Below are 26791 nucleotides of genomic sequence, written 5' to 3' on the forward strand. Positions count from 1 at the left end.
GGAGGGGGCTGCTTACTACTGGGGAGGGGGCTGCTTACTACTGGGGAGGGGGCTGCTTACTACTAGGGAGGGGGCTGTTTACTACTGGGGAGGGGCTGATTACTACTGGGGAGGGGCTGATTACTACTGGGGAGGGGCTGATTACTACTGGGGGGCTGCTTATTACTGAGGGGGCTGCTTACTACTCGGGGGGCTGCCAATTACTGAGGGGGGGATAAATTATATGCTGCCCTATGCGTGTGCTTGGGGGGGGAGATAAATTATAAGCTGCCCTATGTGTGTGCTGGGGGGGGGGATAAATTATATCCTGCCCTATGTGTGTGCTGGGAGGGGGGGAGATAAATTATATGCTGCCCTATGTGTGTGCTGGGGGGGGGGGATAAATTATATGCTGCCCTATGTGTGTGCTGGGGGAGGGGGCAGGGGAAATAGATTATATACTGCCCTGTGTGTGTGCTGCCAGGCGGGGGGGGGGGTATATTATACTGCCCTATGTGTGTATTGCCAGGACATTCTAAATGTCATAATTAAATAAGTATGCACTAAACTCCAACCCCCTTCATAACCCCGTCCCATATAACCAAAGCCCCGCCCATGTCCCGCCCCACCCTGCCGGGCCTTGTAAAAATGGTCTTGCTTGAAGCCGGTCCCTGGTGCCAAAAAGGTTGGGGACCACTGGTCTAGACCATAGAAAGTTTAGGTGTTTTCTGCAAACTGTTTTAACATGAAATTCAATGTATCAATAGTGTTTGATAAGCTTCCTATAGAGGTGATAGCAGGTAGCAAGAATGTTATTTAACCCCTTGGTGGCCAAGCTTTTTTTGTTGTTTTCTATCTTTGTTTTTCCTCCCCCTTTTTAAAAAATCGTAACTCCTTTATTTATCCATCGATCGAACTGTATGAGGGCTTGTTTTTTGGGGGAACAAGTTGTAGTTTTCAGTGGTAATATTTAATGTCTTATATAATGTACTGAAAAACGTTTAAAAAATTGTAAGTGGAGAGAAATGGAAAAAAATGACTTTTTAATCGCTTTTTATTAAATTTTTTCTTGTAGACAGGGTGACTAAAAAAGCGTACTTCTGGCATTTTTTTTTCAGATGACGTTCACCGTGTGGGGTAAATAATGTTTTATTTTGATAGATCAGACTTTTACGGACGCAGTGACACCAAATATGTATTTTTGTTTTATTATTTGATTCTTTTATTGTAAATATGGGAAAAGGTTTTTGTTGTTTTTTTTCTTACTTTTCTTACTTTTTTAATAATTAGTAAAACTTTATTGTTCTCATTTTTACATTTTCTTTTAGTTCTTCTAGTAGACCACAACTTGCAATGCTTTGATCGCTCCTGCAGTATGATGTAATACCACAGCATTACATCATACTGCAATCTGACAGGCAGTCTATTAGGCCACCCCATAGGGATTGTTTGATAGGCATACTACCAAGACAGCCCTGAGGCCTTTCAGAAGGCCCCCTGGCTGCCATTTCACCCACAACGATATTGCTATTTTGTGTCGATACAAAGTCGCACAACTTTATAGCACCATGTGCAAGGATATTTTTTTAGGGGGGTGGGGGAGTAGGGGCTTGAAATATAAGCCCTACACCGACAATTGCACCGTGGCTGCATAAAAAAAAATATTAAAAAACGCATACATCACCTAAGAAGTGCTGTCAGCTCTGGCGCTTCTTCTTCCCGGCAGTTGTTTTAAAGCATCTCTTTTGGTTAGGGATTGGAAAATCACCGCCTGCAGTAAGCACTGCCTTTGATTGGCTGAATGCCGTGGTGCTCAGCCAATCAGCTCCAGCGCTTTTTGAACCAATCACAGCCATTTATTGAATGGCTGTGATTGGTTCATCAAGATTTCCTACTGTCAAAGTTGTATTGCACCGCCTGAAAACCGCGTTTTCATGCGATACGATTCAACACAAAGGAAGGGTCCATAGGGAAACATGAGCTACAAAATATCGCAAATTGCGGCCGTATAGAACATGCCACAAATTTGTAGTCTCGCAATGTAGCAGGCTACAAAACATCGCTCGTGTGAAAGAACCTAAAGGAAAACTTGGGCTTTATATATATGTGATTTGTAGCACTGCCGCATTGCGACAAAATTGCCTGTGTGGAAGGGGACTTATCGCCAGCCAAGATGACATTGGAGTAGCTTAGGGACAACTCTGTGAATGCCTTTCAGTGACCCAGTCAAAGCCCTGACTTGAACACAATCGAAACCAGAAAGTAGCTGTCCAGACGGCTCCCACGCAACCTGACAGAGCTAGAGAGCATATGCAGACAAGAATGGCAGAAAATCCCCAAATCCATGTGTGCAAACCTTGTGGCATCATACCCACATATACTGGAGGCTGTAATCGCTGCCAAAGGGGCTTCAACTAAGTACTGAGTACAAGGTCTGAATACTTATGTCAATGCAAAATGTTAGTTTTTAATTTTTAAGAAATTTACAAAGATTTCTAACATTCTGTTTTCACTTTGCCATTATGGGGTATTAAGTACAGAATAATGGGGGAAAACTTCCACAAGGCCACAATATAACAAATAGTAATTGTAGTAGCCTGGAAAATAGGCACTGCATAGCACAGTTTAGTTATGGGGACTGATAATATATTAACCGGCCCTAGGGTTTAATCTGAGTCAGTTTACACAAGGGATACAGGTAACCTAGCAACCAGTTAGGCTGTGATTGGCTGCAGACAAACTGGTCAAGTGACAGAGATGATAAATAGCCGGACAACAGTCGCAGGAGCCAGAGTGAGTGAGACGCACCAGGCAAAGCAAGTGCCAGAGAGTAGAGGCAGAATATGTTTAAGCAATAAGTAAAAAGAGTAGTGAGAAAAGAGAGGTGCCAAGAAGAGGAGTGCCAGGCAGAGAGAGAGCACCAGCAAAAAAGAAGCACCCGACAGGAGAAAAGAAAGTGCCAGGCAGGAGAGAAAAGTGAAAAGAGAAAGATCAGCTGTGACAAAGAGAGAAACAAGAGGGAAAAAAAATGAGAAACCGTGAGTAACTGAGAAGAAGAGACAGCTTTGACTGTGAATAAAAAAATAAAATAAAAGATGTAAATATGAAGAGAGGGAAATAAAGAAATAAGGAGATATAAATACAAAGAAGGATAGAGAGAAGAAATCCAGAGTAATCTTCCAGTGTATAAATGAGTTAGACACCGGTGTCTACAGTGTTGCAATTTGTGTATCAGTTATTATGCACTGAATGTGATGAAGAAAACTACCTCATCTGACTGTCTTATTTAATAATATTGTGGTTACAACAATTTAAGCAAAATATCTGTCTCTGTGTATTATTCCACACCTCACAACTCACAACTACAAATTGTGCCCAAGGACACTGGTGTCCGAACAAAAAAAAACAAATCACAATTAATTGGGAGCCACAAATAATAATAAAATTAGCGCTCACCAGAGTGCTTTGTGGCGGCACCACATAATAAAAAGGGAAGGGTCTGAAGACAGTAATAGTTAAACTTTAAGAGTAGCTCTACAGAATATGTCTGCTGAACTGCAACGTGTTTGTGATATGAACTTCAAAAATTGGGTTTATGGCCAGCAATCAGGAAGTGGTATGGCATAGTCTATACAGAATGATTTGCATCAACACATCCTAGTTCTCAACATCACAGTTTTCCTGGTAATTGATTTCAGATGGTGGCAAATTAATTTGTCAGGGACAAACAATATATAATCTGTGGAGACATCATATATAGTACAATGTCATTAGCCTGATGGCACGAGCCACAATAACTGCAGGGTCACATTTAATATGTAATAAAAGAAAATGCCTACATATGTATACTAGAAGAGAAAACCCACATGGACAATTTCTATGTATGCCATTATTTTTCTTCGTTAGTACAGTGATGCTGTAGAGCAAGAGTTAACAGATGTTCTTAATTCCAGGCAAGGAAGACACTGCGCACTGAGTTCTGCACATATGTGCGTGGGGACATTATAACTTGGAGGGAATGGAGGGAACAGCCATATGGCATGTGTTCCTCTCATTAAGGAGGGGGCATGAAGCTACATCAACCAAATATGTACAAATAAACAGATACAAGGAGGAAGAAATATTGCTGAAATGCTGTAATTTCTTCTGTTCTCACCATCCCCATTTTATTTTTTACAATCTGTGACGCTGCAATTCTGCAATTTCCTCTATTTTTAGGACTAATAAACGGTTGCACAACTTAGTGTTCACAATACAGCTAATGTAATTTCTAGGAAACTGAGGGAGTTACTGTTCTGAAACCATTCCAAACAAAATAGAAACAGAAACAGAAGTTAAATGCATCCATATGTGCAGTGCTATGCAACTACACAGTTATGCCGATAAGAAAAGTTGGGCAATATGTGCATCATATTTGGAAAATGCCACAAAATCAAAGAATTTTTTATGTGATTTCTTATCTTAAATGTGTCTGAAATCAGTGTTGTATACGCTAGCTCTCTGCATCATGAAACGTCTGCAGGAATCTGTCTCGGCTGATACATCCGTACAATAGTCTATGCATGTGTGTGATGACAACGGCTGAACTCCATAAGCCACATGCTTCCCATACAGATTATGTATGACAATTGCCATACAGTCATCTACCTCCGTCTACTCTGAAAGCTTTGAATAGGCACCAAGTAATAACTCTATTGCTTCCTGCAGCTAGATTTCTGTAAATATAGCAGCCTGAAGAAGGGTTACAATTTTCAATTAAATATATTACTATGCTTCAATTCTGCCATTTTTAATTGTGAAAAGTTCACTTAAGTTATCTATTTACAAAGAGGAGAAAAAAAACAACACATTTTAATATCAGACCTGCACTTACCGCAAGTGGTCATACTGCAGCTTGCCGTTATTACCCACAATGACTATAGCCGGATTATTTCCCTGACGGAAGGAAAATAGTAAATCACTATTCAAAAAAAAAAAATATATATATATATATATAAAGATCGGTGAAATGCGTATATAGTTAGTGTTTAGGCGTGGCTCGAATATTGTATATGCATAACCCTAGCAGAAGGGTGTAGGATGAATGTATAAATTGTAGATACTAGCATACTAGCAGGGTGGTGTGGTGGCGCAGTCGTTAGCACTAGAGATGAGCGAACGTACTCGTTTAGGGCAATTACTCGATCGAGTATCGCTTTTTTCGAGTAACTGCCTACTCGGGTGAAAAGATTCGGCCCCCCCACACTCCCCTCTGCAACCCCCCGCTCACCCCCGGCGCCCCCCCAAATCATTTCGCCCGATTAGGCAGTTACTCGAAAAAAGCGATGCTCGATCGAGTAATTGCCCTAAACGAGTACATTCGCTCATCTCTAGTTAGCACCCACGTCCTTACTGTAACATGGACCCAAGTCTGAATCCAAGTTGCCACAGCGGATAAATGCGGTACTAGAAAAGGTAATGGCAAGCAAAGAGAAACAAGGTAAAAAGTAAGGTACAGAACAAAATATACACCACCATAAGTGGCAACTAATGAGGCAACTACAATTGTTGTGCTACCCAGCGGAGATCAGATCATCAGCCAGCACAGGAAGACGTCATGAAGCATGGCAGACTGAAACACTAAGTACAGCGTAACCCTTACCATGCCAAGAGCATGTTTCAGATAGTGCTTACTGTATATTCTATAACGATATAGATGCGTGTGCGTACCTACAATACATGAACCTACCTTAGAATCATGATCAAATGTGTCAAAAATGATTGCCACTCCATCCCAAAGGTCTGCAGAGCCATACACTGTGCCCAGTTCTCCTTTTGCCCTGGTATACCAAAAGGCCTAAGAGAAAAATCACTATATCGCACATGATACCACAATGACACTTCTTATCTTTGTCAGGTGTAAATAATTAATGTGGCCTGAAATACAAAGCTAAAAGATATTTATCATTTTTTGTGAATGGTATTAAAGGTTTCATCCGATGAAAGCAAGTTATCCCCCACCCTCAGGACAGGGGATACCTTACCGATTGGTCGTGGTCTGACTGCTGTGACCCCCACTAATCCTAAGAACGAAGCTCTAGAGCATTCTAACTTGAAGGTATCAGCAGTCGTACATGCGCACCTTCATTCAATTCTTTTCAATGGGACACCAGAGACAGGCTGTGAATGAAGTGGTGATGCACATGTGCGGCTGCACTGCCCTTACTGCAGGATGAGCTGGAGCCCCATTCTGGAATAGAATGGATGGTAATTCCCAATATTTACATAGTTTAAGTGCAGCCTATAGAGCACCAATGGACTGGGATTAAAAAGCAGTCCTAGCATACAAGCCCCACCAGCCCACATACAATGCTGTTCCCCAATATTGCGGGAAAACAGTGACACGCAATGCACACTGTGAGAAATTGTGCTTTATTCTCTAAGCAGAAGAGGAGCCTGGGAGCAAGGATGGTAATGTTATCAGCTGTTATATAGTAGATAAAACCAATAGATGACGGCTTCTCAAATATCTTCTATGCGGGCCTCAGCATGCCAATCCATGGTGACAATGGGTGGTAGTAGCAGCACAGCTGTTGTTGGAGGGAGATTGTAAGGAGAGCTTTATAGGTTCCTTTCTTACCAAACCTCCTGCAGACTGCTGCTAAACTACTGAGTGAAGGACCTGATTTAGTCATGTGACTGTGATGGTGGCTGGCACAATCATTTCAAGGGGCCATCTCACAACCGGTTTTCACGTCTCATGCAGAGTCCGGATGCAACAGTCCTACCAAAGTGAAAGGAGTGGTGGTGCACATGTGTGGGCCCCACTGCCATACACTTTGGCATGAGACACAGTTTGATTCTCTCCATGACAGGTAAAGTTTGTTGTGAGACAACGCCTTTAATCTTTAATCTAGATTATAAACCGTAACTACAGTAAAGTTACTTTTAGACAGGACAACTGTCTGGCGCTCAAGTGCTCAACAGCTATTCTGACCATTATTGTTCCTGTGCTCTTTCACACAGGAGTGATAGTCGTTTAGCGAATGGAGGTGGAGCGTGCCAGAGATCTCCAACAGCCGCCCACCTCCATGCACAGTGAACAGGCAGTCGTTCATAAATAAACAACGGCCTGTTTACACCAAGCAAGAAGTTGCTCATTAGTCACTTATGTTGAGCGAGCAGAAACAATGCTTCTAGTGACTAATGAGAGATTTCTTGCTCAGTACTCTGCTGGGCCCTGCTTTTACACAGGACATCTATCAATTGAGATAGTCAGCCTGTGTAAAAGTACCATATATATATTTATTCATTTTGAATGATTTGAAAATTAACATGAATGTGAAAATTTTACATGGTTTTGGCTTAGAAATACTGATGAAAAGTATTGCTCAAAATTCTGTCATGTTAAAGTAGTCTAAAATAGGTGGGAACTTGGAGAGTCACCTGTAATTCTCCTAGACTCGTATTCTTCCCTTACACTTCTATAAAATATAAAAATTCTATTATTACCAGTCCCTCAGCTCCTACTCGTCCATGACCGAAGATCCTTATAGACATTTCCACCTCCCAGTGTGAAAAAGAAGAATTATTCTTTGTCCACATTGAGCCCTTGTGATTTTTCAGAGATGAAACAAGGCGAACTTCATCAGGACCAGAAGTCACATCTACAAGAATACCGACATATGAGATGCTTAACCAAGTAATGAAAATGGTCACAGTAATTTAAGCATCTGCAAAAAAATAAGATCTAAAACTTAAAGCCTACGTATTAGAATATTACATTGTTATAATCCAAAATCACAATAGTTTCTTAAAATATACCACTTATTATTTCATGTTACTAAATTGTTAATTTATTTAAATACCAGCTTTCATTATAAGGTTCTTCATCTAATCAGATGCAGTTTTTGCCGTCAGGGCACATACTATACAGATTGGCGCACATGGACAAATATTGCATTATTCCTTGTCACTCATTTCACTTTGTTGCTGTTTTTTAGGTTAATTTACTGACAAAGTTATCAAATATTACATGCCACTTCTTACATCTGTCACTTTTATGTCAAAGTGTAATTCTTGTAGCACAAACAGTGATTCTTTTAAAATACTTACAAAAGTGGCATGCACATGGTATTCACCATTCTTTTTACCATAATGCACAAAAAAAGTGAATCAGGATGTGGTATATTATTTCCATGATGCCTCATTTACACAGGTGGCCTCAATTTTCATTGGTATTCTTTAAAATTTGTATAAGTACTAACATTATATTACTACTATTACTGGTGGAGCTTTGTTTTTATGCCCTAAAATAACCTATATTTAATATAGCCTTCTATTTTAATATTCTATAAAATATAATTACCTCCATATGTCTCCCAGAAGGGTATAGTTCCATCAGGAAAGGTGATGTGAGGCCCCTTGAAACTGTACTTGTACTCAAACCTACGGTGAGCGGGCACATCCTGTGCTGGGAAACAAGGTGAAAGAAGGGATAGAAACAAAAGCAAGCTTGGGAAACACATTAGTGGATCAGTTGTGGCAATCTCTGGACTATGACCAGAGGAGAACTACACTAGCCACACTAGGCAGAGACAAGGAGGTGGGTTAGAAGTAAAACTAACCCGGCATTTGCTGATTGGGTAAAGAATGCATTGATCAGTTAGCAGAAGAGGAGCATCTGGATATTCCCACACATAGAAAGGGTTATTAACAAACTAGAACTTTCAATTCGGAGGTACCGTATACTGAACACTGTGATACCATGTGCAAGAATATATCTGGAATTTCTGAACTAATTGCATGAAAGCCAAGTAAATTTCTCCGTATCTGGGTTGGTTATGTAGTGGTTAAAAAATAGAAGAATTCAGTTAAAACTTTAGTTTGTAGCTACTTTTACAAACTAGGGAATGACGTTCCAGACAATTCTCTACTATAACGTTGTGGCCCTTTTACAAGGACCGAGACTCTCACGATTCTCATTAGCCCAACGGAACAAGTTGGTGATATCATAACCAGAACGTTCACGCTCGGCCAGCCCGTTTAGACTACACAATTCTCGTTAAGAAATGTACTGTCCTCGGGCACTTATCGTTCAATGGTTCACATTCCTATGAATGATCAGTGTTAAAATGGCACGATAAGTGCCTGATCAGGTGATGATTTTTATGCTGCCCGTAATTGACCAACCAGCGAGTAGCACACGATTCTCATTAGTCATCCAGTTGTTTGCTCATGTTTAAACTTAATGATTATCATTCTGTGTAAACAGGGCTTCAAACTAAAAAAATAACAAAAAAACTCTTTTTAGAGGATAACGATGCTGCAAAAAAAACAAATTCGAATCCGTTGTTCTGCAGGAACTTGATACTTCAGATAGTGGGCAACGGAAAAAAAAGTTAAATGGGTCATAATATGGTATTTTCACATATCCTGTGGCCTCTTTTTGCCTCAATGACTGCCAATTTCCACTGTGTACATGTGCCATGCTCAGAAAGTTTGCATTTTGTGTGATACTTGATGTCCAGTCAGCTCTATTGTTGCTCATTTTAAAATATAACTCAGCAAAAGTCACTGAACACATTTGTGTGCTTTGTGGATTATCCCTTAGCCATTCAATCTGTGTGTCTAAAAAAAGTCTTAGTGACTACATGTCAGCTTCAAGTAAATGGGGACACATGAATATTGGTAAAAGATTTTCTGCTTCCCTCTCAATGGTGTCCAACCATATTTGTGCGCCGAAATGTATGGTTGAACTTTTAAAACTACTGAGTTATGGGGAAGTTCTTTTGACCGGGAAAATGGTAAAAATTCAATAAAAATAACGAGGACATAAATAATGGCACACTAATCAGATTTTTTTTTTTAATATGGATGATATATGTTAGCACAATCCGTGTTGGGAAGAAAGTGCATAGTCAAACAATGGCTTTTTCCCTCTAGTACAGTAGCAGTTCAGCTCACAATTCAGTCATGTAAAGATATTTAAAATACCTCCCCTCTGAAGATCCTTGTGTCTTAAGGAAACTGATTCGAAGCTCTGAAATGTGCATGCTTGCAAAGAATTCTTTAAATTAAGGCCTTATTCATTAAAGTCATCTGTTTGGCTCCAGTAAACATGATAAGGCCTTAATGGTGTCTCACAAATATTACATTTTTCTAGATCCTGCAGAGTATAATTCAAATTACAATCAAATGTTCCCATACCTTGATGTTGGTGTTTCATACCTGTTATGACTCTCCCTAGTATTTTTTTCGATTTTCTCAAGAAGTCCAGCTAATGTATTTAAAAAAATGCTGATAAGCAGCACACATTTTTAAGGCTCAATTACACGCAAAGACAATCTTTCAAATAATTGAAAAATTGATAGTTGTAGCGATCATTTTGCATAAAGTACTAATGGGCACTAATGTGCATTAGCACTTTATCAGCTTCAATTGCATGCAAATGAGCCTTCAGCAGCTGTTTGCATATCCTGGCATGTGGTCTAGACTTTGCACTCAACTGCAGTGTCTTTGCATGGGCTGCCAGCTGAATACAATGTAATCAGCTGCTACCGTGGAGAACACAGCGTGCGGTCTCTGCTATCTCTCTCTGGCTGAACTATGGATTTTATGCTCACCTAAAAATCATCATTCAGCCAAAGAGTGAAAGATAAAAGCATTTACGCGCAACGAATATTGCTCAAAAGACATTGTTTGAACAAATTTTGAGGGTTGTTGTGTGTAAATGGGGCTTTATTTACTGGCCTGTACAATAACATGAATAACTCCACCACTCATGTAAGAGGATGGAGACACTGGAGCTGAACTACTGGGCATTTGTGACCACCAGTACTGAACTCCTTAAAGAATTTTCCGTGTTAAGTAATGACATAGGACGGGAGTTTCCAGGTTTCTCTGGGATTTTTCCTGGTTAAGGGAGAGTAATAATCGTGGCACATAACATCTCTTTGGGGATTCTATCCGGTGTGTACATTGTTAAAAAGAGAAAGAATATGAAGGTATAAGATAGACTGAAAAACTTTACAGCAATTGCTTGTTAATCGATCAGGGCCAGGAGTTTTATGTGGTTTAAGTGACTTGATAGCGCTATTGATTTTTGCTAGAGAGATATAGGGAACTAAATAAAATTTTAAGTTGGGCATCTCCACCGTAGTGGGTTGGGGAGTTGATGGGTCGTCAGTAGAGATGAGCGAGTATACTCGCTAAAGGCAATTGCTCGAGCGAGCATAGCCTTTAGCGAGTATCTCCCCCGCTCGAGACTGCAGGTTCGGGTGCCGGTGCGGGGGAGAGGTGAGTAGCGGCTGTCAGCAGGAGGGAGCGGGGGGGGGGGGAGAGAGGGAGAGAGATCTCCCCTCCGTTCCGCCCCCCTTCCCCCCGCAGCTCCGTGCCCACTGTTGGCACCCAAACCTTCAGTTTCGAGCGGGGGACATACTCGCTAAAGACAATGCTCGCTCGAGCAATTGCCTTTAGCAAGTATACTCGCTCATCTATAGTCGTCAGAGATTATAACGTGCAGCATAATAATCAGCTATATTATTGGCTATAGTTTGGGGGTTAAATATATTTTTTTATTTTGTGCATTAAAATGGTACATCTGAGGTAGCAGCTCTAGATTTGCCATTTGATGCTAATAATGCAATGGCTTTATTATATCGACAATTTGGCCACTCTCATACATGCGATTTTTACCACAGCGTTTTCAAAATGCTGCAGTAAAGCACTCCAACTGGATTTCAATGGGGCCTCGCAGACCTGCACGGGAATGAGCTGTCTGCTCTATTTTGCTGCGTTTTCACATTTAACGCACCACATCACCTATCAAAATGATAGGGTGCACTAAAAACCGCTGTCGAATGCAGTAACCCGAGTCCGGAAACAGCAGTAAAATAAAAAGTATATGAACAATCGCAGCTAGACACTGTGCATGCGCAGTTACGGCAACAGCCTGCGTGCTAAAGCAAAGTGCCAAGGATTCTGTATTCCCTGCTAGGCAGTGAATGCTACATCACTAGTGATGTAGCATACACTGACCTGCAGGAAACAGAATGCAGAGAATGGATGCTACACCACAGGAAGAAGGGGACCATGGGGACTAAGAAGATTGCCTGGGAAGGAATAGGTAAGTATTGAATTTTTTTCTAATGACAGAGCCCTTTTAATTAAAGAGATTGGCATGTGATCAGGCCAAGTAATTATACCAATTTTAGAAGATACTGCACGCTGAAGCAACAGATATCAGTGAAGAATATGTCTATTTGGGCGTTTGTCTTCTGCGCATATGAAAAAAAGGTATAATCTTTTGCAGCAAGGCGATGCAAGTTCCATATATCAATAATAAAAAAATTTGTCTAGAGATGGCCACATAACTGTTAAACTCTCTGGCAGTCAGGACATAATTCTTATTACAATTGAAAAAAAATACTTTTTTGGGAATGGGGGCATAAATGACTCCTATTGTATAATTTATTGTACAAACCAAGATAATATATCTTCCCATTGGGCTGATAAAGGGGTCTAAATTGGAGGAAAAAAACCAAAAGTATTTTTCATCGCAATCACTACTCCCTTTTTGTTAATTGCCGGAGCAGTAAGAATATAATGGAAATGTTTATCTTAAGCGGAAAATATCCACCCGATTAAGATGCGATTCTTGTATGCACAAAATATCTTCATTCAAGGTTTTAACATCTTTCCAATGTAGAGATCTTTTAAAAAGAACTGTTAATTTCTTTTACATTGAGCACAATTATGTAGCAAATTCTGAAGTTTATATAAAACAGTGAAACACTTTGGGACCAGCTAACGATACGTGGGTATAGAATCTTCTGTAGTAGACTAGTAAATTGCAAGAACAATTCAAAAACTGATAGTAACATGAATTAACATCAAATAACACAAACCTGTTTGAGTACGCAACAACCTTTTAGTGATGATACAGAGGGGGGTTTAAAAGTTAAAGGGGTTGTCCCGAGGCAGCAAGTGGGTCTATACACTTCTGTATGGCCATAATAATGCACTTTGTAATGTACATTGTGCATTAATTATGAGCCATACAGAAGTTATAAAAAGTTTTATACTTACCTGCTCCGTTGCTGGCGTCCTCGTCTCCATGGTGCCGACTAATTTTCGCCCTCCGATGGCCAAATTAGCCGCGCTTGCGCAGTCCGGGTCTTCTTCTTTTCTGAATGGGGCTCCGTGTAGCTCCGTGTAGCTCCGCCCCGTCACGTGCCGATTCCAGCCAATCAGGAGGCTGGAATCGGCAATGGACCGCACAGAAGCCCTGCGGTCCATGGAGACAGAGGATCCCGGCGGCCATCTTCAGCAGGTGAGTATGAAGACGCCGGACCGCCGGGATTCAGGTAAGCGCTGTGCGGGTTGTTTTTTTAACCCCTGCATCGGGGTTGTCTCGCGCCGAACGGGGGGGGGGGGGGGGTTTAAAAAAAAACAAAAAACCCGTTTCGGCGCGGGACAACCCCTTTAAGAACATTTAAATTCTGCCACTCCTTTGCTATGATGAAGGCAGTATGTAAGGCATCCAGGTAAGGATACTTAAAAGAAACATCAAAAAAGCTGAACAAAATGTAACCACAATAAATGACTTTGTAAGGTAAATACACGTTGTAAGAAAACAAGCTCCTAGTAGTTGTTGTTTGGCTGCAAAACCCGGCATGTAGTTAAATCTCAGGCAGATATGCAAATGATTAGATGAACGGTCTTGCCAACTGATACCCTAAAAGTGGTTCCACCCTTGGCCTATAAAAAGGCTCTCAGAGGCTGCTTGTGTGTAGTTGACCTCTCTTCGGTTTGTGTACAGCTTGTTAATCACTAAACAGACCTCTATGACGAAATCGAAGACCTTGCACCCAGTTAGGAGTTTGAGAGGGGCGCATTATTAAGATGTGAGAAGCTGGATGGTCTTATTGGTGAATTGCTTGCGACCCGGGTCATTCTGACCAGACTGTTAGGAGGTGTTGGGACCAGTGGATGTGTGACGGCACACACACAAGGCGACTGGGCTCAGGATGTCCTCGACAGACCTCCAGTAGAGAGGATCGCTTGATCGGCCAATAAGCACAAGCAGCTCAAACTGTTTTGTTGACTGCAATCCAGAGACAAGTGACACCATCGTAACAGGCCCCTGTATCTGTCTGAACCATTTCCAGGCACTTGGCCAAAGGACAATTGGTCCGAGGCCGCCAATTATGTGTATAGTCTTTGACACCCACCGTCACCTCTGTTTGCTGTGGACAAAAAGTACCGCTACAGACTGTAACCGGGTTGTTTTCATAGACGAATCCAGGTTTAGTTTGGGCACATATGATGGCAGTGTTTGTGTCTGGAGACCTAGGAGTGAGCACCTCAATTATGTTTTTACTGTGGAGCAGCACACTGCCCACTGATAATGTGAGGGTCTGGGCGGCCATCGCATACAAAAGTCAGTCACCCCTAGTAGTGGTACGAGGGACAATGACAGCTCAGCGATATGTTCAGGACATCCTGCAGCCACATGTATTCCTCTCATGGCGGCTTCCAAGAGGCATTTTCCAGCAGGATAATGTTCGGCCACACAGACGGGGGGGAGGGGGTGTCACAGGAGCCTCCACAACATTGCCACACTTCCCTGGCTGCCTGGCCGTCATTATAACATATATGGGACCATCTGGGACACCAACTTCGACACTTTACTATTTTGAACAATCTAGAGGCCGTTCTAGCAAATGTGGACCAATATGCTGCATGATGTCATATGGAACCTGTATGTCTCCATTCCCCCCCTCCCCCCGTATCACATCTTGCATCCAAGCTAGAGGCGGTACAAGAGGGTACTTGAACTTCTCTTCAAGTGTTTTGCTATAAATTATCCTTTTGTTCTGATATTGTTATATATTGTTATACATAAAAAGTTTCGTCCGATTCCAACATCTCCTTTTAGGTGCATTTTTTTCCTTCTTTATGACAATGAGGGTAGTTATGCATGCGCTTCAACACACACAAGTGAGAGATGTATGAACACTAAGTGATATAATTTATGTTTTTAATTACTTGATTTTGTCACCCATTCATCTTCTCATAGCTTGCTTCCCTCTAGGTGAATTTGAAACATTAGTGAGTCCCCCCCCCCCCACCCCCACCCCCGTCCTTGGCAGGAGAGTCAAAAACTAGTTTTTCCCCCTCTTGTTACTGCTAATTTCACAGGAAACTCCCATTTGTAGAGGATATCATTTGCAGGTAGAATTTTCATGGCAAATTGGCAATGTCTGGCCATAGATGAGTAAACACGGAAATGTCTTTAAATCTGTCTGGAAGGTTTTGTACATTCCTAGTCGCTTGCAACAGTTTAACGCTAAAATGGTAGAAATACAAAACAAGCAATAACATCCCTTGGAGTCAATACAGGCGGAGATTTAGGTTTTGGTATTCAGTGCACTCGATTAACAGATCAATTTGAGGTGTATTTAGAAGGACCACAACAAAGAAATCGGCAAGATATTTCGCAAACTGCTCTGCTTTAACTGTTTCAGCTGTGCCGTTGAACTACATATTGTTACGGTGAGACGGATCTTCCGAATCTGCTACTATCCATCTCAGTGCGCCTACATCCTCCACTAGGGAATTATTTATTTCCACCAACTTATTGTGAGCTGTTGAGAATTCTGCCACTTTAGATTCAGTGTGAGAAGTACAGTCTCCAAGTGCGGTAACCTCTCTGGTTGTAGGTTTTTAAAAGCAGCACTCATATCTTTCCGAAGTGATGAGCTCACCTCCAGCAACAAAGTTTTAAGAGATTCATCAAAAACTGGTTTGAGGACTATAGAGCGATACTGAAGCAAGTTCTGCTGTATAATGTGTTGCTAATCAGATACATCTGCAGTCACCATTTGAGTTAGCTGCGGCACTTACAGGTTTGGGTCCTTCTTCCTGCACGGTGAGCTCCAGCAAAAGTGCAGGGTGATGAGAGGGTGAATTACCAGAGCTTCCTTGAGGAGGATCAGGTGAGGATACTTGTGAAGCTGCAACATTACTGCCCTCTGGTTCATTGAGCATGCTGCCGACTCCATTATGTGACCTCCTGGAAGGAAAGAAGGTCCGCGTTTTTGCTTTCCCCAGAAGCACTAGAAGAAATAGGCGATCAGATTCTGGCACCAGGGACCCACAAAAGATGCCGCGGAGAGGCGATTATTAGCCCAGGTCAATGAAGGTAGGGAACATGCAAACAATTGGAAACAGGACTTAATACTCAGATAATTTCTGAGATAAATATACATAATGGAAGAAGAGCTTATTATTTCTGATCAAATACAGATTGTGTTGACCAAGGATCTTTTATATCTCCATGAGGCTTTGCTATCCCTCTTTTCAGTAACACTTAACATAGCAAGTTTTTGAGTTTCAGCAGTAATTTTTTTCTATTGTAAATGCAGTTTTTAAGCCAAATCAGAGAAGTGGTTACAGAAGATGATCAGTATACGGCCACGCTTTATTGTTTGCCCGATTTTACGACTTCTTGTCCTCCCTGGGAAGTCAAACATAGAGGCGGCTTCAATTTCTGGCTTAAAAAATTAAATAAGATCATGCTTTGGCCTTTTATTCCCTTTTGTAGCTAATTGGACAATGTGTCCGAGTGGCTGATAATGCAGTAGAGGTGGTGGTTTAATGTTCTCTTGTATAGAGAAGTGGTTGAGCGAAGTCAAAGATGGAGGTGAGGAATGGAGAGAAGGGTAGCCTTTGTACAGACAATCTGAAATCATATTCTCAGCAGCTTCTTGCAGTCTGTCAGCAAATTCAGGTGTCAATTGTGGCTGCCTGTATTGTGACAACTAAGCTCTGATAGAAAGTGGCATAATGCTTAGTAGCACATAGCCAGCGATCACAAAATACAGGTTCAAACATACACGTGCATTCTACCAAAGTCATTTGATCTTCTTTAATCCCTTAAGGACCAGACATTTTTTAGGGATTTTAACCATGTAGTGGTTTAACTACCCTATTTTTTTCCTTCAACTCAAATCAAAATTATTATTTTTGCTGGGTTTTTTTTCCCGGGACAGGGAGCAACAAATAAACTCAACTTTAGTAAAGCAAAATTTGATTAGCTTAGAACTACTATTGGTAACATTAATTGGGACAACATCCTCAAAAATATCAGTACAAATGGGAAAAGTTTAAAAGTATCCTAATCTCCTCATGCGAGCACTTCATTCCCTTTAAAAATAAAAACTTCAAGTAAAAGGAAACCAATGTGGCTCGAGAAGACTGTAAGGGGGGCAATAAACGAAAAAAAAGCAAGCAGCGAAGAAGCGCTAAAATCGTACAGGGAAAAAAATAAAATATGCAAAGATCAGATCAAAATTGCTAAGGAGAAGGCAGAAAAACTGATCGCCAAACAGAGCAAAAACAACCCAAAACAATTTTTTAAATATATTAACAGCAAAAGGATTTGCACCAAGAGCACGGGCCCTTTAACAAATAATGCAGGAGAAAGCATTGAAGATGATGGAGAAAAGGCAAACCTATTAGTTTCTTTTCAAGCGTATTCACTAACGTAAAGGAAATGCCACACGAGATGCAGGGCAATAAAATGAACCCCTCACAAAATATCTCATACCTAACGCAGGAGGAAGTGCGGAGCCTGTTAAAGAAGATTAAAATCGATAAATCGCCAGGCCCAGATGGAATACACCCAAGGGTACTAAGTGATGAGATAGTATCCATAAATATTAGCGGCCTAGCTATCAAGACTAGGGTTGTACCACTGGATTGGCGCATTGCCAACGTGGTTCCAATTTACAAAAAGGGGTCCAAAAGTGAGCCTGGTAACTACAGGCCGGTAAGTCTCACGTCACTAACTGGAAAAATATTCGAGGGGTTTCTGAGAAACGCCATTGAAGAATACCTCAAGGAGAACAACAGAATAACTCCTCACCAGCATGGATTCATGAAGAGTCGATCGTGTCAGACCTATCTGATCAGCTTCTACGATGAAGTAAGCTTTAGGCTGGACCTGGGAGAGTCTATTGATCTCGTATATCTGGACTTCTCTAAAGCATTTGACACTGTGCCTCATAGTAGGCTGATATATAAAATGAGACAGCTCGGATTGGGTGAAAACGTGTATAGTTGGGTAAAGAATTGCCTCAGAGACAGAAAGCATAGGGTGGTAATAAATGGTTCGTACTCAGAATGGGCCACCGTTGCTAGCGGGGTGCCACAGGGCTCAGTATTAGGCCCCATTCTGTTTAATATATTTATCAACGACCTGATAGAGGGACTGCACAGTAAAATATCAATATTTGCAGATGACAAAATTCTACAATATAATCAATGCAAAGGAGGACAATGTACGGCTACAAATGGACCTAGATAAGCTGGGGCTTGGGCAGAAAAATGGCAAATGAAGTTCAATGTTGATAAATGTAAAGTTATGCACATGGGCAGGAGAAACGGATGTCACCAATATACACTGAATGGGGTTCTGCTACGGAAAAGTGATATGGAAAAAGTGGATTGTAGATTAAACTGGAGTAACCAATGCCAGACAGCTGCTGCAAAAGCTAATAAAGTGTTGGGGTGCATTAAAGGAGGTATAGGGGCGAGGACCGAGAACATTATCCTTCCACTATATAAGGCACTTGTCAGGCCTCACATGGAATACTGCGTACAGTTCTGGTCACCGATGTTCAGGAACGATGTTGCAGTGCTTGAGGGGGTTCAAAGAAGGGCAACTAAACTAATACATGGCATGAAGGAACTGGGATTTACTCTGGAAAAAAAGAGAAGGCTAAGGGGTGATCAAATAAATATGTATAAATGCATGAGGGGACAATACAAGGATCTCTCCCATGATCGGTTTATACCCAGGACTGCGACTGTAACAAGAGGGCACCCAATACGTCTAGAAGAAAGCAGGTTTCATCGCCAATACAGAAAAGGGTTCTTTACTGTAAGAGCAGTGAGACTATGGAACTCTCTGCCTGAGGATGTGGTGATGGCAAAATCCATAGAGGAGTTTAAAAGGGGACTAGATGTCTTTCTAGAGCGGAAGGATATTACAGGATATAAATCTTAGGTCAATTGTTAATCCGGGTATACATGCAGGTAGGAACTATTAGGGGTTGATCCAGGGATTAGTCTGATTGCCATTAGGGAGTCGAGAAGGAATTTCCCCCAAATGGGCTAATTGGCTTCTGCCTCTTGGGGTTTTTTGCCTTCCTCTGGAACAACAACACAGGAGGATAATCAGGCTGAACTAGATGGACATTGTCTTCATTCAGCCTTACATACTATGTTACATATAGGGCTATTCTTTTTATATCTTTGTCACTGACTTTACTACATGCTTTAGTTTTATAGGGAGTAAAAAGCAAAAAAAAAAAAAGTCAACATTTAGTGTTTTTTTTAAAGCTGTATATTTTCGCTAAAATAAAGTATGATGATGGGTTCCTCATTTTGTTTCGGACGTTTTAATATACAAGTATGGTTTTGAATTACAGGATGCATTTTGGGTTTGCGTCTGCTTTGGGTTATTTTCTTTCTTATGTATACATTCTTATTTTATTCTGTAATTTTGTTATACTTAGTAAAAAAAAAAAAAAAATACATATGTCCTCCGTGACGTCATCTAAGACCTCTGAGGGACGTTCACGTTTTTGGGAGTTTTTTTTTTTTTACATTTTTTCCACTGTAGCTGGAGCATTCACAGGAGCCACAGTTACAGGGAAAAACACCCCCCTGTAGTGACAATAGTCACTGGCAAATGTGATCAGGGTATTCTAGGACCCTGTAGCTCTGCTGTGCCAAGGGATCCAGGCAGTCACATGACCGCCGGCTCATGTAGTGGAAAAAAAACTTCCACTCTCACTTAGTAAATAGCACTCATTGAGCGCTGTGTACTAGGAAAAGGAGAAGGCAGAAGTGGTGAAAAACCACTTCGCCCCCACCTCCAGGTTCTCAGAGGCTTTAATTCCCCACCGTATTTTTACTATCGGCTGGAGTTAAAGGCCAGAACCAAGCGCTGTAAATTTACTGTGCTTGGTCCTTAATGGATTAACTCTGCTGAGGAGAAAAATGCCTCAATTACTGGTTCTCCAAATAATATTCCTTTAAATAATTGCTGATAATACTAGTCATAAAATGCTTTTTCAGAAGAACGGTCATTGTATAGCTTTCTAACTACCCTTTTTTATCTTCATGTTGACATACAGGAAATGAACAGAAAAGCTATTATCCAACAGTATGATATCTAAAGGAAGCAAATAAACCCTTTAGATATTACCTTTACTGCATGTGCAAGTTGTGCCTGAGAGCCTTAGGTACGACTCACGCCAGACAGCACCGTGCCATCCAATATACATGGACTGAGTGCACAGACATGCCTTAGCACCTCCTATTTGTCACCCATGATACGGACAGGAATAGGACAGGCAATGCATTTTTTTCACGTGGATCATCAGTCTAAGACAGCACATTGCCAAAAGTACTAGTGTGTGTCGGAGGCCTTGAAGCAGCGATTCCAAAGACAAAAACACCACAAGTATGTTCTGTATTCTCATCAAGCAAAAACTCAGTAAATACAATTTCCATATGGAATGGTTTATTACATTTTAATCCCACCAAATGCAGCATATACATGTGTTTAAAGCACTGGACAGGAATGAAGAAAGGAAAGGCCTTTGGAAATGAAGACACAAGACAGCATGCACACAATTTCCACAAGATTAAATCCAAGCGAGTTCACCTTTCCAGCGTGATTGTATCTTTTTCCCACCCATCCTCCCCAAACCATTTTGTTTTTGTATACAATAAAAATAAGATTCGTACTTCAGTAAAACACCTCCTTAACCAGAAAGGCAGATTTTTGTGACTTAAAAAAACAAACAAAAAAAACCCAGTAAAAAACATATATGACAAAATGGACCCTCCTATACCCCTCTCCAAAAATATGGCAAATTATAAACAAAAGACAAGAACACAGTCAGATGGAAGTTCAGGGCCTTTCATTTGGGAGTATTTCCCCTGCCGAAATTCAAAGCGAGTAATACTACAGCCTTTACCAATACCCAGTTTACTTCAACGTAAAAATAGTAATCTTAAACATACATTTTAAATGTTTGCCTCTGTTCACACAATAGTTTTTCCCTATTCGGAGTTTTGGCATTTTTAAAAGAAAGAATAGACTCTGAAGTGGTATTTTTGCTATCAAAAATACCTGAACTCTGACAAACTTGACGGACTCCTTTACAAGTAAATGTAAGTTGGAAAGAGCATCCACCATATCTTATTAGTGGAGGTCAGTGTGAACAGAGCCTGAAGAGGCATATACTGTAGGTACAAGCATGACCAATGTTCTTCACTGTCCTGCTGACTCTTGGGGATACTGTACCTGCTCATTTCAAAGTACAAGGCTTTTTTTCAACAAAAAGGCATGCAAAAGTTTCATTAAATCATATAGTAATTTGTAAGTTTCAACAAATCTTGACTTCTAGTTCTCTCTTTTTAAGAAGGCAGGAAATCTTATAGGCCAATGATAAGGCTCAAAGTCAGCACAACAGTCACCTTTTTATAAAAATGTGAGAAACAAAAAGGACACGGGGAGGGGAAGATGGACTGAGTTGTGTTTGCTATGCTACCATCATCTCCTAAATCAGCTGCAGCTTTTGGATTTGATCTACCCTTTCCCTGAGCAAGCTTGAAAATTCAAAATGACCGTATGGATCACAAAACTGTAAACCGTAAACTCTGAATTGAACATAGACATGGACTAAAATGATCAAGACCAAGTATTCAGCCTTGAGAAGGTCGAGATTCACGCCCATTTCTTTGGAATCTCTTCCCTTGGATAAATGGGCTTGGAGATATGCTGGGCTATTGTATTTGATAACCATTACTGTATCATGCTGTATTACCATTGTCATTGTATTGGGTCCTGGAGATAGATTTTTACAATCATGTTGGATTACAAAGGTTTCAATATTTACACCATGACAAAGAGTCTGAACAAAGCACTCCAAACAAGCGGGGAGACAAGAGGATTCGTGAAGCAATATGTATAGGTCAAAAGGGGTAATGAGACTGCATCATGGGGATGTGCTCTGCTACAAAAGGGAAGCTAAATTGTGACCCTAAAGGAAATTATTATTGGAGCCTGCCAATAATTTTTTTTTCTTGCAAAATTTGATAACTAACACAACCAATAAAGGTTGAGTGATTAATAAACCGACAAATAAAAGGACCATCTCAGAATTCAGTGCTCTCTGTAAGGTGCAAAGAAATGTGTTGCCATCTGTTCTGGCAGTGATTAGGTTACCCAAACCCCAAAACTGTAGCAGGTGATGATTGCACAGAAGGTTAGCACCTCACTCACTTGAAATGATAATGGTAATACCGTATTTACGTCCCAATGAAATGTCTGCACTCCTATATGTGGTATATGGGTTTGTCAAATTGGGTAAGTAGACGGTAGGGTTCCAGAGAATTATAATACATAATGTATACAGGGTGGTACATTCTGAATTTGAAAGAGATCCCACTTGTTTCTTGACACATTCTGCTGGAAGGCTTGCAAATAGAGATAGGAGCTATGCAACTGCCATAGTTTTGCATTCCAGCAGAGGTCTCATCAGATCAGTATGTCAGTTTATATTTAACCCATTAAAGTAAGGCAGAGAAAAAAAAACAAAAAACAGAAAATAAAGGTCCTGGTCCGAAGCATGCATTATTATTTGCATTAAAGGTTAAAAGGACTTCAAAAGTACCCATTGCTGATTGTATGTAGCAATGATTCCCCTGGTCTCTGATGATTTTTCAGTAAGTGAAAGGTCTCTATCGTAAAAAAAAGAAATGACAAAAACAGAACTAGAATTCAAAACGGATTTCGGTGTTGGTCTCTATATTTCCTGTAGGTTGGCCATGTGATTTTCTCCGCAAGAGCTTAAAACCTAGGCTCTGAGGGGTGCCCACGTAGCAGAAACCTTCCACTCAGGACACTAGGAAATGTAAGATGTGACAACGAAACCATTTTTTGGAGAACATCAGAACTCATCCACAGACCAGCAGGGCTCTTCAGCCTGTTTTCTGGGCACAAGAGTGGTAGGTAGTGCAAGGCAGGGGAGTTTGGAGAGCCCAATATATATTTACTGTAGTCACAGAAGTCCTATTTATGCCCATACCCACAATTCTGATATGGCTGAGTCTCTAGCTCTGTGATTACATGTGGTCTCCTTGACTTCACTGGTACAGCTCCTTGGCTTTGATATGCTCTAGCTGTTCCCGTAGTTTCCTGAAAGATGGTCGCTGGTTGGAGTCTAGATGCCAACACTGCTTCATCAACTCGTACACAATAGCGGGGCAACCATCTGGGGCATCCATCTTATATCCTTTCTCCACCCGAGGGACGACATCTTTTAGGGCCTAAGTGGCAAACAATGAAAATGCCTATTAAAAAAGGCATGCAACTTCAAAAAGTCTGCTTTCTAGAATTTTTTTTATTTTATTGTGGTGAAAAACTGGCTGTTATTCCACAGCGTCTCCACTGCTTTATAATTATGTAGATAATTACATATATATGACATCAACAGAATTATTTTACTAACACTTGTTAAAGAGCTTTATGCCGCTTGAACCCCAAGCAGTACGACATCATTGATTGGCACCCACATTATAGACAGCTAGTTTTTACTGTGAAACACTGCAACACTTTAGAGTACACTTCGTTTTAATAACCGGCCTGAATGGGGAGTAAGGTCCACTATGTTGTATTTTCCCACCTAACTCAGAGGGATTGGCAAATCTCTCCTTATACCCAAATAGGGAAAGATCTGTCAATCAAATCGAGCAGGGCGGAGAGAAACCACACAGTGGACTCATCTTCCCATACCTGGCTTGTTACTAAAACGCAGTTTACTTGTGCTTCACTTTAAAATCATAGATCTCTGTAATGCGGGAACCAGCACCAATGTCAGGCTGCTTGTGGCTAAGGCAGCATAAATGACGTGACAGGTTCCTTTTAGCAAGCAAACAAGGGAAACCTGAAATTATATGACTGATTGATGAGGGTTAACAGTGTTGTTAGACATTCAGAAGAAAGTGATCATGGGTAAAAAAACAAACAAAAAAAAAACACTTCTCCCCTTCACCATGCTTTTGGTTCAGTACTGCCAATCTGGTCCCCGCTGATAAATGAAGCGATAAGATTACATCGCTCACATGACCACTACAGCCAGTCGCTGGCCTCAGTGGTTATGTGTGCATGAATGGCATGTGACCGCTGTGACCCACAATTGGCTGCAGTGGTCACGAGTGATAAACAGGACATCATTGCTTTGTGCATCAGCAGTGCTGGACCAGAGGCACAGTGGAAGAGTGGGGGGGAAAAAACCTACCCTGGGGTACGTACTGCTGAATGTCAGGAAATCCTTTTAAAGCAGCTTTGTTACGTCTTCTACACTACCCTCTTTGGGGACAACATAGTATAGCTGGTGAGAGCTTGAATTTGGTGATTTTGTTTTCTACTACTTAAAGGGAACTGTCATCAGGTTCTTTCTGACCAAACCATGGCCAGCATGCACCCGTGTCAGGTACCCAGTTTCCCCTGAAAATAAGACAGTATTTTATAATAATTTTTGCTCCAAATGATTAAACTTTTTTACATTGATAGCTGCTTGGACACTATTTATATGATCTTTTTTTTATTAACTGTAACTAGGGCTCAATTTTGAAGTAGAGCTTATACTGACTGAAAGCATCCTCAAAAATCCTGCTTCCTCAAAAACTCATGCTAGTGCTTATTTTCAGGGTAGGTCTTATTTTCAGGGAAACTGGGTATGTACACAGCAACCGCCGCAGCGATTCAGTATAAATATACTGTGAACGTTTGAGATGGAATGGCACTCCAAGTCACAGGGCTGGGTTGAGCCATCTTCTCCTCGATCTAGACGTGACTGCTGTCTTCCTACACTCAAGCAGGGATAGGAGCTGTCTCTAGATGATCCGGGCAGGGAGAGTTGGCATAGTGCACCCCCCATGACTTGGAGTGCAGTTTGAGTCAAATTAAGTTTATTCTGAAATGCTGAAGCTTCTCAGAATAAAACATACACAGGTGCGGTGTACAGACCTCTGCCAGCTCCCCTTTAACTGACGCTTTGCTTTGTACATGAAATCATACAGGCAAAGTGTTTATCCAATCTGTGAGGTCAGAGAAACAGGACTCACAGGAGTATAGCTGAATATTATAATGGAAAACTACAGTATATACCTGAACATACAGATGTGTTGCCATCCTATGCCATGCATGAAAAGGGCAGTGTAACAAAGTTGGCCATGTCTAGACTGGAATGGCACAAACCCATCCCTTGAAGAATGTGCCCAATAATAAAAAGCTGGATCCCCAATTATTGGGAGGGATTTAGTGGCCAAACAATATGACATTCTCGCTGACAAAACTCTAGGACAATACTTTACTATCACTGCAATGGTAATCTTAAATGCTATATCTGGCACTCTACTGTACTAAACACTTCTACCACTGCAAACATCCCATGAAGGATTCTCATGTTATTCAAACTAACGATTTAAAAATGCTAATTCACTCATTTTATCCCTTGTATTTACTACATGCTATATAAAACATCAGTTCTACTTGCTGGCAACAGCAATTATACTGACAAGAGCCAGCAATATACTTACAATGCGTGGATAAGGCACTCGCCCAAACGAGTAGATTTCCCATAGCAGTATCCCAAAACTCCATACATCAGACTTTGTTGAAAAAAGCTGCAAAAACACACATTATCCTTGGTGATAAATATAAATAATGCCCATACATTAGCATTACACCTTCATTTAAATGTAAACTAAAGAGTAGCAAGATATGTAATAGTGACATTTCCAGCATCCTTGCACAAAATGTCAAAAAATACCTATAAGAAAAATTTAAATTCTGCAAAAAAAAAAAAAAAATCTGGGGTTTTGACTGACGTTCAACTTCTAGAATTAGATCTAACGTAGTGTAAGAGCTCACACCTACCATGTACGATCTGTAAAAGTAGTGTCATCTTATGTGGCAGAACAGCTTTTGGCCCTCTGTACAGGCAGCAGGGCCCAGATGCGCCTGCTACATCTGCACCCACTACAGCTATTCCACTAACTATGCTAGATTTCCAATAGTAGTAGGAAAAATGGTATAAGTAGCAAAATATTTTGTTCGGAAAATATTGCTTTTTCACATTTACAGCCTATATACATTGCTTAGCACAGCCTATATGCAGAGCTTATTGATCAAATTGCAGCCCATGTTCAACCTCCACTTGCCTTCTCTCGCAGAGCCTCTGGTGCGGTCCATTTCACAGGCAGTTTGCTGGTGTCTTGCGTTGCAGATGCTTCTTTTGTGAGTCCAAAATCACTGACTTTGGCAATATTGTCCTCTGAGACTAACACGTTACGTGCCGCTAAATCTCTGTGTACAAAGTTATTGTCCTCTAGATACTCCATACCTTCCGACACATCTCTGATGAAGAGAAGAGGTTATATAGTGAGCAAGGCACTGCAAGGACTTCATACATTCTGCCTGTGGTTACCTCAGGTTACACAGGTTTCGTTCCACATTCCAAATACATACTTTGATGCATAGGAACTATGCAATTAGAAAGACATTGGTGGCAGTGGGGGTGAGGATGACTGGTGACGTGGCTATGTACTCCTGTAAATACTGCAGCCAATGGGAGACCCCAAAAGGAAACGTCAACAGCGACATCCCTTAAACAGGCCTTAGCCTCTCCATTACAAGGCCACATGACCTGTATATGGGACGTCACAGTGGCCAGAAGACCCA

At 41.0% G+C, this 26791-nt stretch overlaps 2 protein-coding genes across 2 annotated transcripts in view; both read right to left on the minus strand.

The window, feature by feature from the left end:
- Nucleotides 1–8531, minus strand: part of LMAN1L (lectin, mannose binding 1 like) — a 74056-nt gene extending 65525 nt beyond the window's left edge. Inside the window, exons 1-4 of the mRNA XM_066589950.1 lie at nucleotides 8327–8531; nucleotides 7471–7625; nucleotides 5708–5815; nucleotides 4853–4914 (exon numbers count right to left, since the gene is read on the minus strand). Of these exons, the coding sequence (XP_066446047.1) occupies nucleotides 4853–4914; nucleotides 5708–5815; nucleotides 7471–7625; nucleotides 8327–8486 (485 nt within the window). The 5' untranslated portion in view covers nucleotides 8487–8531. The remainder of the gene's footprint in view (nucleotides 1–4852; nucleotides 4915–5707; nucleotides 5816–7470; nucleotides 7626–8326) is intronic.
- A 12004-nt stretch (nucleotides 8532–20535) lies between these two features.
- Nucleotides 20536–26791, minus strand: part of CSK (C-terminal Src kinase) — a 69813-nt gene continuing 63557 nt past the window's right edge. Inside the window, exons 11-13 of the mRNA XM_066592405.1 lie at nucleotides 26272–26467; nucleotides 25648–25734; nucleotides 20536–23373 (exon numbers count right to left, since the gene is read on the minus strand). Of these exons, the coding sequence (XP_066448502.1) occupies nucleotides 23191–23373; nucleotides 25648–25734; nucleotides 26272–26467 (466 nt within the window). The 3' untranslated portion in view covers nucleotides 20536–23190. The remainder of the gene's footprint in view (nucleotides 23374–25647; nucleotides 25735–26271; nucleotides 26468–26791) is intronic.

The sequence above is a fragment of the Eleutherodactylus coqui genome, chromosome 2 (genome assembly GCF_035609145.1).
Source record: "Eleutherodactylus coqui strain aEleCoq1 chromosome 2, aEleCoq1.hap1, whole genome shotgun sequence".
NCBI lineage: Eukaryota > Metazoa > Chordata > Amphibia > Anura > Eleutherodactylidae > Eleutherodactylus > Eleutherodactylus coqui.